The 17,366-nt window shown below is 31.5% G+C and overlaps 1 protein-coding gene across 4 annotated transcripts in view; it reads right to left on the reverse strand.

The window, feature by feature from the left end:
• The window catches only part of LOC129222189 (ninjurin-2-like), an 89,745-nt gene continuing 72,379 nt past the window's right edge, over positions 1-17,366 (reverse strand). For 3 of the 4 annotated variants that reach the window (XM_054856656.1, XM_054856659.1, XM_054856658.1), the window contains one exon: positions 12,402-14,253. In XM_054856656.1, coding sequence (XP_054712631.1) covers positions 14,002-14,253 — 252 coding nt within the window. In that variant the 3' untranslated portion in view covers positions 12,402-14,001. Of the gene's footprint in view, positions 1,101-12,401; positions 14,254-17,366 lie in introns of those variants that run through there. The other variant, XM_054856657.1, reaches the window with a different exon arrangement.

Here is a 17,366-nt window from a genome sequence, read left to right on the forward strand (position 1 = left end):
TTCTTACAAAAATATCAAGGCGCGGAAAACACATTTAACAAAAAACATAATATATTCCAAAAAATTTCTCAATCATAATACTTAAAATGTTTCATTCTTTTATTTTTCAGTTGCTGATAAAAATTCTTAAAATAAAACTTGAAACAAAATCAAGGAACGAATTTCATTTTAATATATTACTTGCGGGTGAATCCTCACAAATGAGATGAAATTGAAAATAATGACATCTTTAAAATGACATGTAAGCACAATGATTTAAAAGGGAAAAATAAGCTTTTAAAGAAAAAAGTTTGCAAAGAAAGAAAACGTTATTCTGTGATAAAAATCATATTAAAAATGTGTTTTTCATTTTTTCAAGTAAAAAGCAGAATTTCTATGGTGAAATGAATTGGTATTTTTGAGATGAGATATATAGCTATTTAACTTCCATCGGCTCAAAACCGAATTTTTGATACGTATTATTCCGTCGACCGTTCAGCAAAATAAAAATGTTGTCAAAAATGTGATGGACAACCAATGATGGAGTCACCAAACTGGCTCTACTCCATGTAGAAAACTTTCAGATGGAGATTTAAGGCGATATTTTATGATTAAAATTTTAATTTGGTGATAATTTTATTTTGGTGAAAATGATCGACGGAAAAAAGTAAATGGTTTTCTCTTTTTAGTTTACACTTGCATTGAATTATTTTTATATAAATAAAGTATAATATGACCTAGTAAGTGCTTTCCATACAAAAAAAAAAAAAAAAAAAAAGAAATGGAGGGGGGGGGGAGGGTGTAGGAATGTAGGAATAAGGTGAACCAAATGGAAGCCGAAGGAAAAATTAAAAAGAAAGGGGGGAAATTCATCGGTTTTACTATGAGCTGGTGTTCGTTTTATGAAACTATGCGCCCGTCGCTGTGCCGAGTGCAGTAACAAGGGCTGCTTGCAGGTCGTCGCTGTTTTTGATTCCTAGGGCCGAAATGAGTATGTTGAGAATGGCTACTAGAAATACTCCAATTGTGATGGCGTTGTTAAGATTTTCGGCCCTTCTCTGTTTCTTGACTTCGTTCAAATTCGTGTTCGCAACTAATATCATCAAACATCCTGTCAATACCTGAAAAATAAACAAGGTATTAAAATAATATTTCTTAGTGAGAGAGAAAATCTTTCTGGGAGAACAGCTAACTTTGATTTAAAAAAATTAAAAAGATAAGATAATAATAGCATTAATCAAGTGCAGTTTGGTTTCTTTTTTCGCTTTCATTTTATAGTTCCATCTTAAAAAAATAGAAGAAATTCTTACTATTTTTCCCACTAAAAAACTTTTCATGACATTTTTAAAAATGAACGAAACTATGAATATATTTATTTTTTAAATAAAATCAGATAAAACATCAACACAAAACTTTTTTCTCATTGACTTAACAGAAAACAAAAGTTTTCCGACATTTCAGTTTTTCCGAAGCGTGAATAAAATTTCTGATAGACTTTTAATGATTTTTTGTAATTTTTATTATTTATTTTTTATATTATTTATATTCCTATATTTTTATTATTATCAGTATTAACATTAATTTCTAGATCTATTTAGGATTTACCAGAATTTTAGAAATAAATGAAAGGAATAAATTTCAAAAAGGGATTCAAAAAGTAATAACTACTTTAAGTAACGGAAAATGCTGGACAATCATAACGAACAGAAGATTCTGAAAGAACACATTGTAGCAAGATCAATCTCAAGGGAAAATAGGCTTGTTTAGTTAATTTTTGTTGATCTTGATGTCACCATTACCTATATCGCCTCATTATTACTAAAGCTTGTGTTGTCATAAACATCAAACTCCTCATACAGGTAGAGTGATGGTAGAGAAAGGTGTTGCAATAAATAAAGAACGCATAAAATCATATAATACACATTTTTGAGAGAAACTATTTTTTCTGTTCTCATTTTCTACTGTTTCTGTTATTCTGTCTTCCTTTTCTTTTCTTCTTTTTGGACTATGAAGAACGAAAACTAATCTGAAGTTTTGAAGACTTTGATGCCTTATCTCTAAGGAACTAATATAACAGTAAGTTACCGCCCATTAGCCAGGGCTAAAGCAGAAATACATGAAATACACCGCCAGCTCAGTCATTTCCAGCCGAGGACTGCAGTTTCGTGCTTATTAGCCCTCATCAGCCCGGCATAGGAAAGTGACTGAGCTGGAGATGGAAAACCTCTTAAGGAAGTCAAGAGTGCGAAACAAACTGGTAGCTAATATAGAATTAGCAGACTAGACGCGTGACCGAAGCAATGGTTCGGTTCAACTCGAAGATTGAACGCGAGGCAAAGTATATTCAGTAAATTACCGCCCATTAGCCAGGGGCTATAGCAGAAATATATGAAATACACCGCCAGCTCAGTCATTTCCAGCCGAGGGACTGTAAATTTCGTGCTTATTAGCACTCATCAGCCCGGCATAGGAAAGTGACTTGAGTTGGAGATGGAAAACTTCTTAAGGAAGCCAAGAGTGCGAAACAAACTGTTTGTTTAGTATAACTAAAAAAAAAAAATTTTATGATGTTAATTTGCTAATCTAATAATTTACTCAATTATTTCTTTATGTTTTATAAACAAATGTGCTGACTGAGATTTATCTCAATTTAAATTAAAAATCTAGCTTATATTTTTTAAAAATATATAATAGAAGTTAGCCAGTCAGCTGATTCAATCATTTATTACTTTATATTTTACTGACATATGTACCAAATCACAATTAGTTAAGTAAGCTTACCCCGCTTTACCTGAACGGCTTACCCGCTTTAGGCCAAGCGGGTTTTTCAAGAGTTTTGTAACATTTGATAATTAAATAAATATTGTGTTTGAAATGATGCAAGAATCACTTTTTATTTTAAAGGTCACGATCCCTCCTAGGAAATAAAACCAAAATTTTTTCGATAAAAAGCCAAAAACTACAATTTTTGATCGTTCTTCGTTAAACTGCCCGCTTAGGGTCACCCTCCCCAAAACTGTAGAAGTAGGAATTGCAATACCGGACCAAAAATGGAATACCAGTATTCAGCATTTTTAAAACGTGATACCGGAATACCGGTATTAATACCGGTATTTGAAATTTCTCAAAACATGCTTGAAAACATATTGTTCTGTTGCCACAGTTTCATAATTTTGTACTACAATTGTATTATTTATGAAAACTATTGTGAACAAATATAAAATGAAGGAACACAATGTCATAAAAAATCAATAATAGTAAAACACATAATGCATCTATTTGAATTGTCTTGTCTGTAAGCCAAGACAAATTAGTGCCAAGACTTATTTAGTGCGCAACTTTCCTACAGTTGAAAATATTCTTTCTGAACTCACGCAGGTCGGTGGTACTGCTAACAATGCGCGATACACTTTCTCTAATTGTCTAGAAGTCCTTATTCTTCAAATAATTCGATTTCTTTGCTTTTATTTTTGGAAAAATCAAATCTTTCTGTGTGCAGTGGGCGTAGCTAGACCCGACTTTCGGGGGGGGGGGGGGTTAATATATATATATATATATATATATATATATATATATATATATATATATATATATATATATATATATATATATATATATATATATATATATATATATATATATATATATATATATATATATATATATATATAGATAATATATATATATATATGTGTGTGTGTGTGTGTGTGTGTATAATCGCTTGGAATTTTTTTCCTTTTCTTCTTTTTTTTTCTTTCTCTTCTCTCTTCTTTTTCTCTTTTTTTTTTTTTTTGAGGACTAACTTTTTCGGGGGGGGGGGGGGGGGTTTGTCCCCAAACCCCCCCCCTTAGCTACGCCCCTGTCTGTGTGTGTGTGTGTTTCTTTTGTATTGTGTGTACTTAATATCATATATATTTTAGATTTATAGCTAGTAGTAATTTCTTTCCGGGAGATGATACTTTTACGATATTAACATCATTTTCTCATGAGCAGGAAAGGTTTGTGTTTGATTTTTATTATTAGCCTTTAGAGACACGACAACAAACCAATACCGGTGACAGCATATTACCTTTTTTTTTACTAACAAGAAAAAGTTTCTTTTTCAAAATTCAATCATTCAGTACAGTTGAGAAAAACAATAACAGTTGAAAAGAAAATAACGAAGTATTACTGCAATTGAAGGTTGGAATAAATTATTCATAAAACAGATACATTTGAAATTACACTCAAAATTAACTATCACAAAAGGGGAAAAGAAGACGATCAGGGAAATAGAAAAAATTAAAGCATGATGCACGAATACGCGCAAAACTGCGATTTATCTCACCATCTAGTAATGGGCAATTCCATGTCAGAATCATTCACCTTCTTGACCTCACCATCTCAGATTTTAATGAAATTTGGTGTGAGGGATACATATGCCAAGATAATTTATCCTGCTAATTTTTGGAATTCTACTTCAAAAAAATTTGCGAAATACAGGGCAGTTAAAAATCTGAAAAAGTACGAAGAAGACGAAAAGTTGTGATATACAAATAAATGATTGTAACTTCTCTCCTAGTTATAATAGAATAAAAATTCGAAAACCATTGTAAAGCTAAAGAATAGAGCTTTGTATTGATATAAAACATGACTTTTCTTACGACAGGTTTAAGTTTCAAGGTCATTCACGGTGACTTTTGACCTTGAATATCTCAAAACATGCCCCTTAAAAATTTATTCAAAAAAAATATATTTTATAGCTCTGATACTATTCTTCCACTACACCAAAACTTATATTGGGATCGCAATGGCAAAGTACTGAAAAAAAATCAGGAATGTTCACATGTATTAATTGTGGAATTCCATATGTGAGGTCAGTCACCTTCCTGACGTCCTCACCATTTGCAATTTTAATGAAATTTCTTGAAGGACACACATGACAAGATAAGTAATCCTGCTAATTTTCAGAATTCTACTTCAAAAATCTTACAAACCTAGAACTGTTTAAAGCTTAAAATGTGAGAAATAAACAGAAAGTTGTGACATGCAAATGACTGTAACTAACTTAACTTTTGTTCTAATAACAGTAGAACAAAAATTTAAAAATCATTGTAAAGTTAAAGAGTAGAGCTTTCTATTGGTATAAAACATGGTTTTCTCACATCAGGTTTAAGTTTCAAGGTTCACCGTGTGTCAACGGTATGAATGTTTCAAATGTTCGTCTTGGTTCAATTCACCGTGAATTTTGACCTTGAATGTCTGAAAACACGCCTCCTTAGAATTTCTTTAAAAATATACATATTATAGCTCTAACATTTGTCTTCTAAAACTTAGGCTGGGGACGCAATTTCAAGGTACTGCAAAAGAAATCAGGAATATTTACGTACAACTTCCCGTAACTCGAACTATTGATAGTTTGAAGCTATTAGCCGATCCCTTGGGACTTTGAGTTTTGAGAGTCAACTGAATTTTCGTTACACGCTTCACATTATTTCTGTCCTAATATTATTCATGAAATGCAAACAAAACTCTGCTTTTATACGGGAAGCATTATCATAGGCTAAAACTTGCTGTTTTTTTCCCCCCCAAGATCTGTTGCTAATTACAGATAAAAATTACGGTTATCAAATAAAAGTTCTGCCATATTCTAGCTTTTATTTAAGAGACCTGTCGATTTGTCAAAATATGCATACTTTATGAAGAATACGCCCAAAAAATTAAAACAATAATATTAAAACAGAAATAATGTAAAGCATCTAACAAAATTATGTAAACATTCCTGATTTTTTTTTTTTTTTTTTTTTTGCAGTCCCTTGCCATTGCGGTCCCGGCTTACGTTTTGGAGTAGTGAAAGAACAGTGTTAGAGCTACAAAATACTATATATTTTTGAAGAAATTCTAAGGAGACGTGTTTTGAGATATTCAAGATCAAAAGTCACAGTGAAAGACCTTGAAACTTAAACCTGTAGTGAAAAATACATTTACATGTCACAACTTTCCGTTTATTTCTCACTTTTTAAGCTTTTAACAGCCCTGTATTTCGTAAAATTTTTGAAGTAGAATTCTGAAAATTGGCAGGATTACTTATCTTGTCATGTGTGTCTTTCACACGAAATTTCATTAAAATCGGAAATGATGAGGAGGTCAACAAGTTGACTGACTTGACATATGGAGTTCCACAAAGTAAAACATGTAAACATTCCTGATTTTTTTTTTCAGTACCTTGCCTTTGCAATCCCAGTCTAAGTTTTGGGGAAGTGGAAGAATAGTATCAGAGCTATAAAATATATTTTTTGAAGAAATTTTAAGAAGGCATGTTTTGAGATATTCAAGGTCAAAAGTCACGGTGAATGACCTTGAAACTTAAACCTGTCGTAAGAAAGCTTTTGTCGTGTTAGCTTTACAATGGGTTTAGAAATTTTATTCTACTATAAATCACAACTTTTCGTCTTCTTCGTACTTTTTCAGATTTTTAACTGCCCTGTATTTCGCAAATTTTTTGAAGTAGAATTCCAAAAATTAGCAGGATAAATTATCTTGGCATATGTGTCCCTCACACCAAATTTCATTAAATCGGAAATGGTGAGGTCAAAAATTTTTTTTTGTTATTATTATTTTTTTTGATTGATTTGACGTGGAATTGCCGTAATGAAAATATTATTCTGCAATCTTTTTGCCACTTATATCTAATGATATTATACTAGTTCGTGCTTTTGAAGCAAAATTTTTACCTCGGTTGATTGATTTTGGTTCTGTATCATGGGGGAAAGAAATGTACATTTAGAATTAGATATTGAATAAGTTAAATTGAAAACTCTTTAATAATGATTTTTTTAATGCTTAGCTAATACCGAAAACAGGGGCGTAGCTAAGGGGGGGTTTGGGGACAACCCCCCCCCCCCCCGAAACGTTTGTCTCAAAAAAAAAAGAGAAAAAGAAAAGAGAAAAGAAAGAAAAAAAGAAGAAAAAGAAAAAAAATCAAAACGACTTTTTTCTGAGTAACAAAGGTCAAAAAGTCACTTTGCCCCCCCCCCCCCAATGCCATTGAGAATCTGCTCCTCAAGCATAAAGACGCCTCCCTCAACTGCGACAATTTTTTGATAATTGACTGAAATTTGAGACTTCGCTTTAGAAATGAGATTGATTTGTTAAATCCACGTATATGCAGCCTTTCTTCGTCATTGATTCTGCAAATTGCTAAATATGTTTAATTTTATGAGTGGCGCAGTGGGAATATTGCATACAGTCGAATTTGTATACTTCGAATTTCACAGTGAAGAAAAAAAATCGAGATAAAGAGGTTTTGAGATACGGGGGCTTTGAGAAACTTTATAGAAATTTGGAATATGATGGTGAAAATTTGAAATCGATACTAAAGACAATGTGGACTCTTGATTAAAATTCCTCTGTATTAGTTTTGTTAGGTATTTATTCTATTATTACATTATTAAGTGCTTTATTGCAAGTTTAAGGAATCATTTTGACAGTAAAAGAAACTTTAAGCATATCTTTTTCAAGAAAAAGACTTATTGCTTTTTGGTCCCTGATTTTTTTTTTTTTTTTGGATTCATTATTTATTCTCTTGAGGTTAGCAATTGCTGCAAATCTAACTTGGCCAATATTCTACGATTTTCCTTTTTTCATCACTTGAAAAAATCTTATACTTTCTTTTTACTCCTATCATTTCGGTTTTCTAAGGAATCACAATTTTAAGAAAGAGAGCAACCAAAGAACAGTACTAACCCAGATAACAGAGCGAAATGGCTTTTAACTTGAATGATCTTTAACCATGAACTTGAAATGTTCATCTTAAATGTAAAACCTGTGAATTTCACCCCTTTACTCGTCTTCCAAGAAAGTGCGCGAAACGACTGTTCTTTTGTTAATCTTCCTAGAAAGTCTATTCGTGGAACGCATTTCTCCCTTTTTTCCACTGCCCCCTCAGCTCTTGAAGACAATTCCTGTGTTTCTGAGTTGAAGAAAATGTTTCTGTTTGCTGCTTTAAAGATCATTGGGCTTCGAATCCGAAAATGATAGCATAACTGGAATTTGAGACGATAGAGGTTTTTGCTGGTCTGGTCTCGTGTGTGTCATAGGTCATAGTCAAAACGACCTTTGCTAACCAGAGTATACATCGCATTCACATTGATTTTTCATCCAGTATTTACTGCGTATTCTTTTGGAAACATACAGTCTGTTTAAAATAGTACATTCTAAGTGAAAGTTGATGCATAATGAAGCGAGCAAAACCGACAACAAGCTTTCTTAAACCCTAAGAAAAAAATGAAAATGAAGAAAAGGATTGCTATAAAAAGAGAAAATTAACGCCATCTGAAGAAAACGAAGTACAGTCTGCAAAGCAGCCCTAGTACCATCGGACCCTTCTGAAGGTGATTTTATTTTAATTAAAAAGAAAAACTGCATAGCATTACATGAATAAAATGTTAAAAAACGAGATGAATCTAGACTATTTCTGTTAGCTTGGTTCGCATTAAAAAGTAGAAAATAAAAAAGACTTCTGTTTATAACACTCGAAAATTGCTGTTGCTCTCTCAAATAGATATTTATGTAAATTCTAAAGCAGCTAATAAAAATAAAAATAGAAACTTGAGAGGAGAACACGCGGTATGCAGCTTTGAGCGAATAACTTTCTACCGCCTATATTTCTTCCCTAATTTTTTTCATTCAAATTTTATTAACTGCTTTAAAATTAGCATAAATGTAAATACATAAAAAGCAACATATAAATATAACGATATGAAAAGCAATTTCATTTTTTGCGGTTTATAATTCAAGAAGTCTTTTTTTATTTTTGTCATACTTTTAGTGCAAACCAAATTAGTAAAAAGTCTTTATAGTCTGTCCACCGATGAGATTGAAAGTCAAACATCCAGTTTACAGGCGGAAATGGAAGTATCTATTAGCTTTCAGGGATGCAAGCTTTTGTAGATGTGTGTTAGCCTCCAAATTAAGCAGTCACTTTGAAATGAACGGAACACGCTCATTGGTTTGGATTGACTGGTTTTGACAAGACGTTGCTAGAAAATTTCACTTTAAATTAAATGGAAGAAAAAGAAAAAAAAAGTTGAATTTTCCATAACATTACAAAAATATAAAAAAATTGCTTTTGTTTTGTTTGACACAAGTATCGGACTTGAGGCATTCCGGTATTTTACCTCAGCAAATACTGGTATTACAATATTGCAAAATTGCTCCAAATACCTTTATTCGGTATACCGGTATTGCAATCCCTATGCAGATATATGAGATATTTTTTAACAGTGAGAAATATTAGAAACTTAGAATCATGTTTATAACAAAGCAAAAAAAAAAAAAAAATCATCATGAAAAAGTTAGTTGATTGGTTTTCTATTTAACGTAAGTCAATTTTGATATAAAAAATACTATTAATGTAGAAACTGGTGTAGGTTGAGGAAACGGCACTTGTTTCACATATTATTCAGTTAAGCTTTTCCATAAAAAATGTCATCTTCTAATCAAATGAACTAACGATTGTTTAGCACTATCTATCAATGGGGTCGTTACCTAAATTTTAAAAGTATTTTTTTCTGAAAGAGCATGCTTAAAAAACACAGGATCTAACTATTTTTTAAATGTTTTGACTAAGTTTAATATTAAAAAAAAATTACTTAAATCGGTGCGCTTTTATTGTTTACGCTTCTGCCGATGACATCACGAATGATAACATGCCATTCACTGTTACCATTCGCAGAATGTAATATTTAACTTATTTCTTTACTCACGTATACTGGCAACGGTATGATTGATAGCAAGCGTAGAGGGCAATTTAATTCGCTTCGTGATCATCATAGCGTGGAATGGGGTGGTTTCCTTCAGTCAAAAGTACTACCTTTAGTCATTGAAATAGATATAATGAGCAAAAAAAAAAAAAATAACATGAACCCAGAAAGTACTTTCCTTTTCCCAACAGTTTTTTTTAAATTAATTTTTTTAAATGTCCGATTTTTCAAACAAGGCGTGGTCTTGATGATGTCACAAACAATGCACTTTGCCGCATCTTTCTACTACGTTTCCACGTTATGATAATCAAGCAAGGATTAAGTATTGCGCTCTACGCCTACCATGTCGCTGCCAATGCGTTGTGAGTAAAAATGCGAATTAAATATTTTGCACTGTGAATGACAACACTGAATGGCATTTCATCATTTGTGACGTCATCGGCAGAAGCCGTAAACAATGAAAACGCTCCGATTTAAGTAATTTTTTAAAAATATTAAACGTAAACAAATATATCAAATGTTTTTAAGCATGCTCTTTCAGAAAAAAACACTTTTAAAATTTTGGAAACGACCCCATTGCGGCAGACAGATGCGCCAAAAGTACATCATTTGTGACGTCATAAAGACCAAGCCCGTTAGAAAAATCGTACATTAAAAAAATAATTAAAAAATAACTGTTGGGAAAATGAAAGTATTTTCTGGGCCCATGTTATTACTTTTGCTTATTCTATCAATTTCAGTGACTAAAAGTAGTATTTTTGACTGAAGGAAACAACTCTATTGTATCACAATGTTGTTCTGAACTAACGATCAATTGCATCACACAAATGTTTTTTCCAAAAAAAAAAAACTAGAAAAGTAAAAAAAAAAAAATGTGCAGATACCTTTTTTCCTAAAAATGTATAGTTAACATTTTTAAATTCCATATCGAAAGAATTAACGATAGCATCTTGAAAATGTTTATGCAAATAAATTGCTCATAAAACTCATTTATGAAAGAAGTAAGAAGTTGTAGATATGAAAAACGGAACTTCTAGCCCCCTATATGAGAATGAAAACAAAACTATTCATAGTTTCTGTTTTGAAATATCTATTTACGAGTTTTCTACTTTGCATACAAAGCAGTAGTATTTAAAAGATAATAATTGTTAAAAATGAAACTATTTTAAATTTGTCATTCTTCATATTCTTTCTCACTTATATCAGAAGGGCGAATTTGAGAACGTTCAGTTGGAAATTTTGAAAAAATAGAATGCTCCATAGCTACTCAAGGAGATCACATCGTTTCGAATAGTAACGTGACATTCTAGTGACAATGCATTTCACGAAAAATTTGTTCAGCCTTTATAAGAGTATTGAAATAAAAGACAATAAATCGGCTTAAAAAATAAATAGGTAAATAAATAAATGAACACGCACGCACCATATGAACATTTAACATACCGCACCTCCAGTGCACCAAAGACATAACTGGGGGGGGGGGGGAGTACAAATGGCAGTCAATTCAGATTTAAATGATTATTGAGTTCTTCTTGCTCTAAAAAAGTCATGTCTTTATTTGTGTTACTTAATAATTTATTTGAGAACATTCAAATAATTGCCGGAATTAAAACAACAGATAATTCCTTAATTATTGCACAAAATTGAACGTACATGACGTACATTTAAAAACAATACCCGATTAAAATCATAAGAATCCAAAACATTATTTAACATCACGCAAAGGTAAATTAAAACAAAAACTACATTTTAAAAGCTTTGGTTAAATTTTTTTTAAATGCATCTCCTGAGAAAGTAGTTAATTTTAATTGTGTCTTTTTTGCACTAGAGGTGCGATTTGGTATTCATTGATTTTTTACATTTCATTTATTGATAATTTTAATGGAATGAGATTTGAAAATCACGAACTCAAAAGCAATTAAAACAATTTTTTGTGTTAAATCAAACTAGTTTAAAACAATGTGTATTAATGGAGTTGTTTCCTTCAGTCAAAAGTACTACTTTTAATCACTGATATTGATAGAATAAACGAAAAAAAAAGAAAACATGGAGCCAGAAAAAACTTTTATTTTTCCAACAGTTATTTTTTATTTAATTTTTTTTAATGTCCGATTTTGAAAAAAAAAAAAAGACGTTGTCTTCATGACGTCACAAGTGATGTACTTTGCACACTACTCCATTGGCGTACTGAATGCTTACGCTTTGTTGCTACCCACGTTGCCAGCATATGCGAATTTAATATTGCGCTCCTTGCTTACTATCTACAGCGTTGCCAGTACATGTGAGTAAAGAAGCAAATTTAATATGTATTGTGCTCTGCGCTAATGGCATTTCATTACTTGTGATGTCATGTGCGGAAGCAACAAAAATGAAACTGAATCTGTGCAACAATTAAAATAATTGTTAAAAATTATTAAACTTTGTCAAATTATTTAAAAAGTGGTTAAATCCTCTATCTTTAAGTATGCTCTTTCAGGAAAAAAATATTTTTAAAATTTTGGAAACAACCCAATTCAGAACTTTTTGATATAGAATTATTTTTTCTTTTACCATGATCTCATAAAATGTTTTGCAGTGATGAAAACAACTAAATTTAGGGAACATACAAAGAACTAGGCACAGAAAAAATAAGAGTAGTAAGTCAAAAATTAATAAATATTTTATTAATATGTTCGAAAATTATTTAGATATCGGAAGGAATTCGTTACATCACACAAAGTTAAATAAATAACAACACAGAAAATAAGTTACACAAAAATTCAAGCCTAATTCAATGTTTGAGCTATTTTTTTTAAACTCAAGTTAAAAATTTTTAAACAGTAATATAATTAACATGAAAATTATGAGCTGTTGATGACAAATATTAAGCTCCTGAAATTGAAGCTCGTTGATTTTTTTTTTTTTTTGGTGATAAAGCAATTATTTTTTATATTTTGTAAATTGGGCTGACACATTTAAAACTACTTAAAATAATACAGCAATGATAGTATAGTTACAATACTTGAGCATTTTAAAATTGAAAGAAATACAAAAATGACACTAAACATGTAAAAACTAGTTTATATTTTATCATCTTCAACGAAATGTGAGCAATTCGAATTTCAACTGTCTAAAATATGCTGATTATATGAGCAGTCATAAAAATATTTAGATGCCAGAAAAAGTAACATGATGGTGATGAAAGGTTAAAATATTTATAAAAAGGAGGTGTTGAATTCAATTGAAATAGGATCATATGTAGTCCTTTGGAAGTACGTTGCATAATAATTAAGTGTACTTTTTCAAAAAAACATTCATATTTTACAGTCGCAAATAGTTCTTGTCTCTACTTTCAGACTTGAAGTATACTTTTGACTTGAAGTATTTTTAACAGACATTAATGTGTACCAACAATAAATTTATAAAAATATGGAATGCAGCAGTGTTCATTTGAAGTATAAAGTTCATTAATGGCTTAAGTTATTGTCATTAAATGTAGCTGCATGACTAGTCCATTCAAACGAGATTGTTGAATTCAATTGAAATAGGATCATATGTAGCCTTTTGGAAGTAAGTTGCATAATAACTAAGTGTACTTAAAAAAAAAAAGAAAAATCATTCATATTTTACAGGCGCAAATAGTTCTTGTCTCTACTTTCAGATTTGCTCAAAAGTTTTTGACTTGAAGTATTTTTAACAGACATTAATGTGTACCAACAATAAATTTATAAAAATAGGGAATGCAGCAGTGTTCATTTGAAGTATAAAGTTCATTAGTGGCTTAAGTTATTGTCATTAAATGTAGCTGCATGACTAGTCCATTCAAACGAGATAGTTGAATTCAATTGAAATAGGATCATATGTAGCCTTTTGGTAGTAAGTTGCATAATAAGTAAATGTACTTTAAAAAAAAAGAAAAATCATTCATATTTTCCAGGTGCAAATAGTTCTTGTCTCTACTTTCAGATTTGCTCAAAAGTTTTTGACTTGAAGTATTTTTAACAGACATTAATGTGTACCAACAATAAATTTATAAAAATAGGGAATGCAGCAGTGTTCAGTTCATTTGAAAAAGAAAGTTCATTAGTGGCTTAAATAATTGTCATTAAGTGTAGCTGCATGACTAGTCCATTCAAACAAGATTGCTGTTTGAATCGTTATCAGCAAAAATCATTATTTTACATTTTTATCACTTAGTAGGCTCCACTATTGGATTTGAATATTAGAAGGCAACCAGATAACTTTGAGTTCAGAATTTCGTCAACACATTCAGTCTGGAATTTAGGCACAGTTTTTGTTGCTAAGATTCGGCGTCGGGGAATCCCTCGGAATATTCCTCCCCGGGTATGGTTTTGTTGTTATAGTTCGCATAAGTGGAAAATGGCGGCTGCAGTCCGGGGTCGATGTGGAAAACGGACAGAAATGCGTGGACGACGGCGGATGCGAACACCAGCCACACAGCAGCGTCATTCAAAATGTTCGCTCTGCAATGCGATGCTGCGTTGTTGATGTCACACTGTCCTTTCAAGAGAAGAACGATTCCTAAGGCCATCTAGAGAAACAAAAACATCTCACCTTATTGCACCCGATTCCAAGTACTACACCCAATACCCGCATGGAGAGCATCTTTCCACAACGCTCTGACAGTCGAATTGTCCCTTATAGTCCCAAAATGACCACATAAACTCTGCACAGCTAGATTCTTCGTTGGGAGTACATAAAAACTGTCCAAAGAAGCGTTCCTGTACGATCCACAGTTTATGAGAAAAATACGAAAAACAAAGTATGACGTCAGTGCCGGTGCAAGGACAAAACACATTTCACATTATTGGACATATCAACAGTAGTATACGTACATTATTTACAACAACAAATACGCGTAATGATGATTTAAACATTATCGTCTGGAAAGATATGCAAATAATGTTGTTTATTTGTCCAATAAAGTGTTTTTTCCTTACACCGGCAGTGACGTCATACTTTGTTTTTCGTATTTTTCTCGTAAAATATGGATTTTACAGGAACGCTTCTTTGGGCATTTTTTACGTACTCCCAACGTGGAATCTAGCTGTGCAGAGTTTATGCGGTCATTTCGGGACACCCCGTATAATAATCCTTTGCAATGAACCAATTTACTGTGCCGTGTTATGAAAAGCAAAACGGTGAAACAAATCGAGCTAAGTTAATTCTAAATTTTTATTGAGCAATTTTATTTTATAATTTGCCATTGCACAACAACTATTGAGTTACAGAATGTACCAATGCTACTTTCCTCATTTTTCGTGGCAATTTTTTGAGTCTTCAATCTGATTGAGTCTGCATTGTGATATCTCTGAATATTTCAGCGCATTCTAAAGTTTCAGTCTAATTGTCTTTTATTTATTAGCCAATCTTGCAATTCTTGGATAGTCACTTAAAAAATCCCTTCTGCTATTGTTTTAAAATTAAATGCTTTAGTAATTTGAATTCATGAAGAACTTTTAACTGTAATTTCGTGTCAGCAAGTGAAACTCTCATCTGGTAGAAACTTTTAAATGAACCTGTTTTTCAGCGTAACAAGTAATGAAATGTTAGATTATTTTATAACGTTTTTCGAAGGAAATAGTACTACAGTCAAACTAGTTTATAACGAGAACGAAGGGACCGTGTTATTTGCTCCTTCTAACTAAGGGCTCGTAAAAAGCGAGTTTGCGGAAAAAATAAAAGTTCATACTTGATTATTGCAATTATTTTTTTTTAATTTCTGGTTAATTTGCGTTGAACTGCCTTACTCTTTTTCATATGCTATTTTGTTCGAGGATTTCTGCATTAACTTGAATTTGAGCTACAATTTTCTCGGAAATATACTTCGAAAGTGATAACAATGGCATGAATAATGTAGAGTTTTCTAATGCTTCTATACTCCACAAATTAAAAACAATCTCTGACTTTCGTTTGTCTTCAGAGAAATGAAGAAATTTCTCCAAGAAAGATTAAGCTAAGCTAAAAATCAATTGAAATTTTATGAAACACAAAAATATTGCTTGCATTTAAGCGGGTTTGCTCGTTAAAAGCGAGTTATGATAGACTTAACATTGTATCAACCAAATCTTTCTTTATGATTTCCTCGCTAAAACCGAGTTCTCGTCAAATCAGGGCTCATTATAAGCAAGTTCGACTACTACTACTACTAATAATAACAATAATAATAAAACTTCTAAACAAATAAAATTTTACAAAAACCAAGTTTATTATTAGCCAAAAAAGATGATAATCTTCGAAGAGTTTATAATAGATCTTCCAGTATTAGTCTTCAAACATGTGAAATCAGTACTTCAATTAAACACTTAAAATGTAGGATAAACAATAAAAAGACTAATCAAGTAAAACAATTTGAAAACAAAAACATTTGAAGTAGTTATCAAGAAATGCTGTTATTTATTTGGAAAAAAAAATATTATGCTTTTAGTTGTTAATGGTTTCACAGACTATCACAAAAACTTCAAAAGTGTATACTATTATAAAAGACAAAGAACTTTTATTAAGTGAAAACTCTAATACTGCTTCAATATTCATCGTTTTAAACAACATAATAAAACTAGAATATGAGGAATAAAATAATTTTTCAATTTGAAAAACACATTTTATTAATTATACTTAAGAAAATGAGAGATGAAAAAATTTCACTATTCACATGAATCATGTTATTCATTACGTCTTCAGTAAATAAAAAGCTACTATCTACATTACAGAAGTGAAATCGGTAGCTTTGAAAACTTCATTCGCTTTTCATCTTCGAAAGATCTAACTACTCAATTAAAAACAAAATTTAGTGAAAGAGGAAATCGAACTCAAGATATCTGTACATATGTTTTCTCCCGCTTACTTGCGCAATACGGATATGCGCTCTATGCGGGAGTTGGGTGCAATTAAGTCATCTTCAAAGACCACTTAGTTTACAAAAATGATTGTAGGGTAACTGCACCAGTAACAGACAGGCATAAGTTTGGATTTAAATAATGAAAATTTTAGGCGAGTAAAATTGATGTAGCTGTGGCCCACGAATACGGTGCAACCATCCAGTGTTATCAGAGTGAATTTTATGAGCAAGTTGGTATTTACAAGGCAGATTGGTGGAAGGTTATGAACAAACACCACGTGTTCAGTTGATGCTTCATGTTCATTTGAATTAAATGAGGCTGTAGTACTATAAATAAAAAACTTTTGCACATCTTGAAGAGAAAAGGGAATTCTGTCGATTACCCATCTTTTCCTCATCCCATCTGTTGCTGTGTATCATCAGATTTTTCGGTGTCTGTTACTGGGGGTTCGACCTTTTTTCGAAATTGAACAAATAAAAATAAAACTAACTAATTCAGAGGATCCAGAAGCAGCCAAGCGATAGATGAGATATAGTAACATGAGACAAAAGTAGCTTAAAAATTCTAAATAGGTTCATTAAAAAGCTCAGAAAATTGAATTAACCTGCGAGCGGTGTCTTAAGCATGCCTGTTACTGGTGCTGTCGCCCTATACTATGTTAGAACTCAATCATATAAAATTCAAGTTTCGCTTGAGTCTTTGATTATAAATTTGTAACTAATTCATATTTAAAAAAGCAAGAAAAGAAGATAGTAGAAAAAAATAAAGATATATGTAGTCCATATTTTCTGTAGAAATGAAGCAC

This window comes from Uloborus diversus, chromosome 5, assembly GCF_026930045.1.
Source record: "Uloborus diversus isolate 005 chromosome 5, Udiv.v.3.1, whole genome shotgun sequence".
NCBI lineage: Eukaryota > Metazoa > Arthropoda > Arachnida > Araneae > Uloboridae > Uloborus > Uloborus diversus.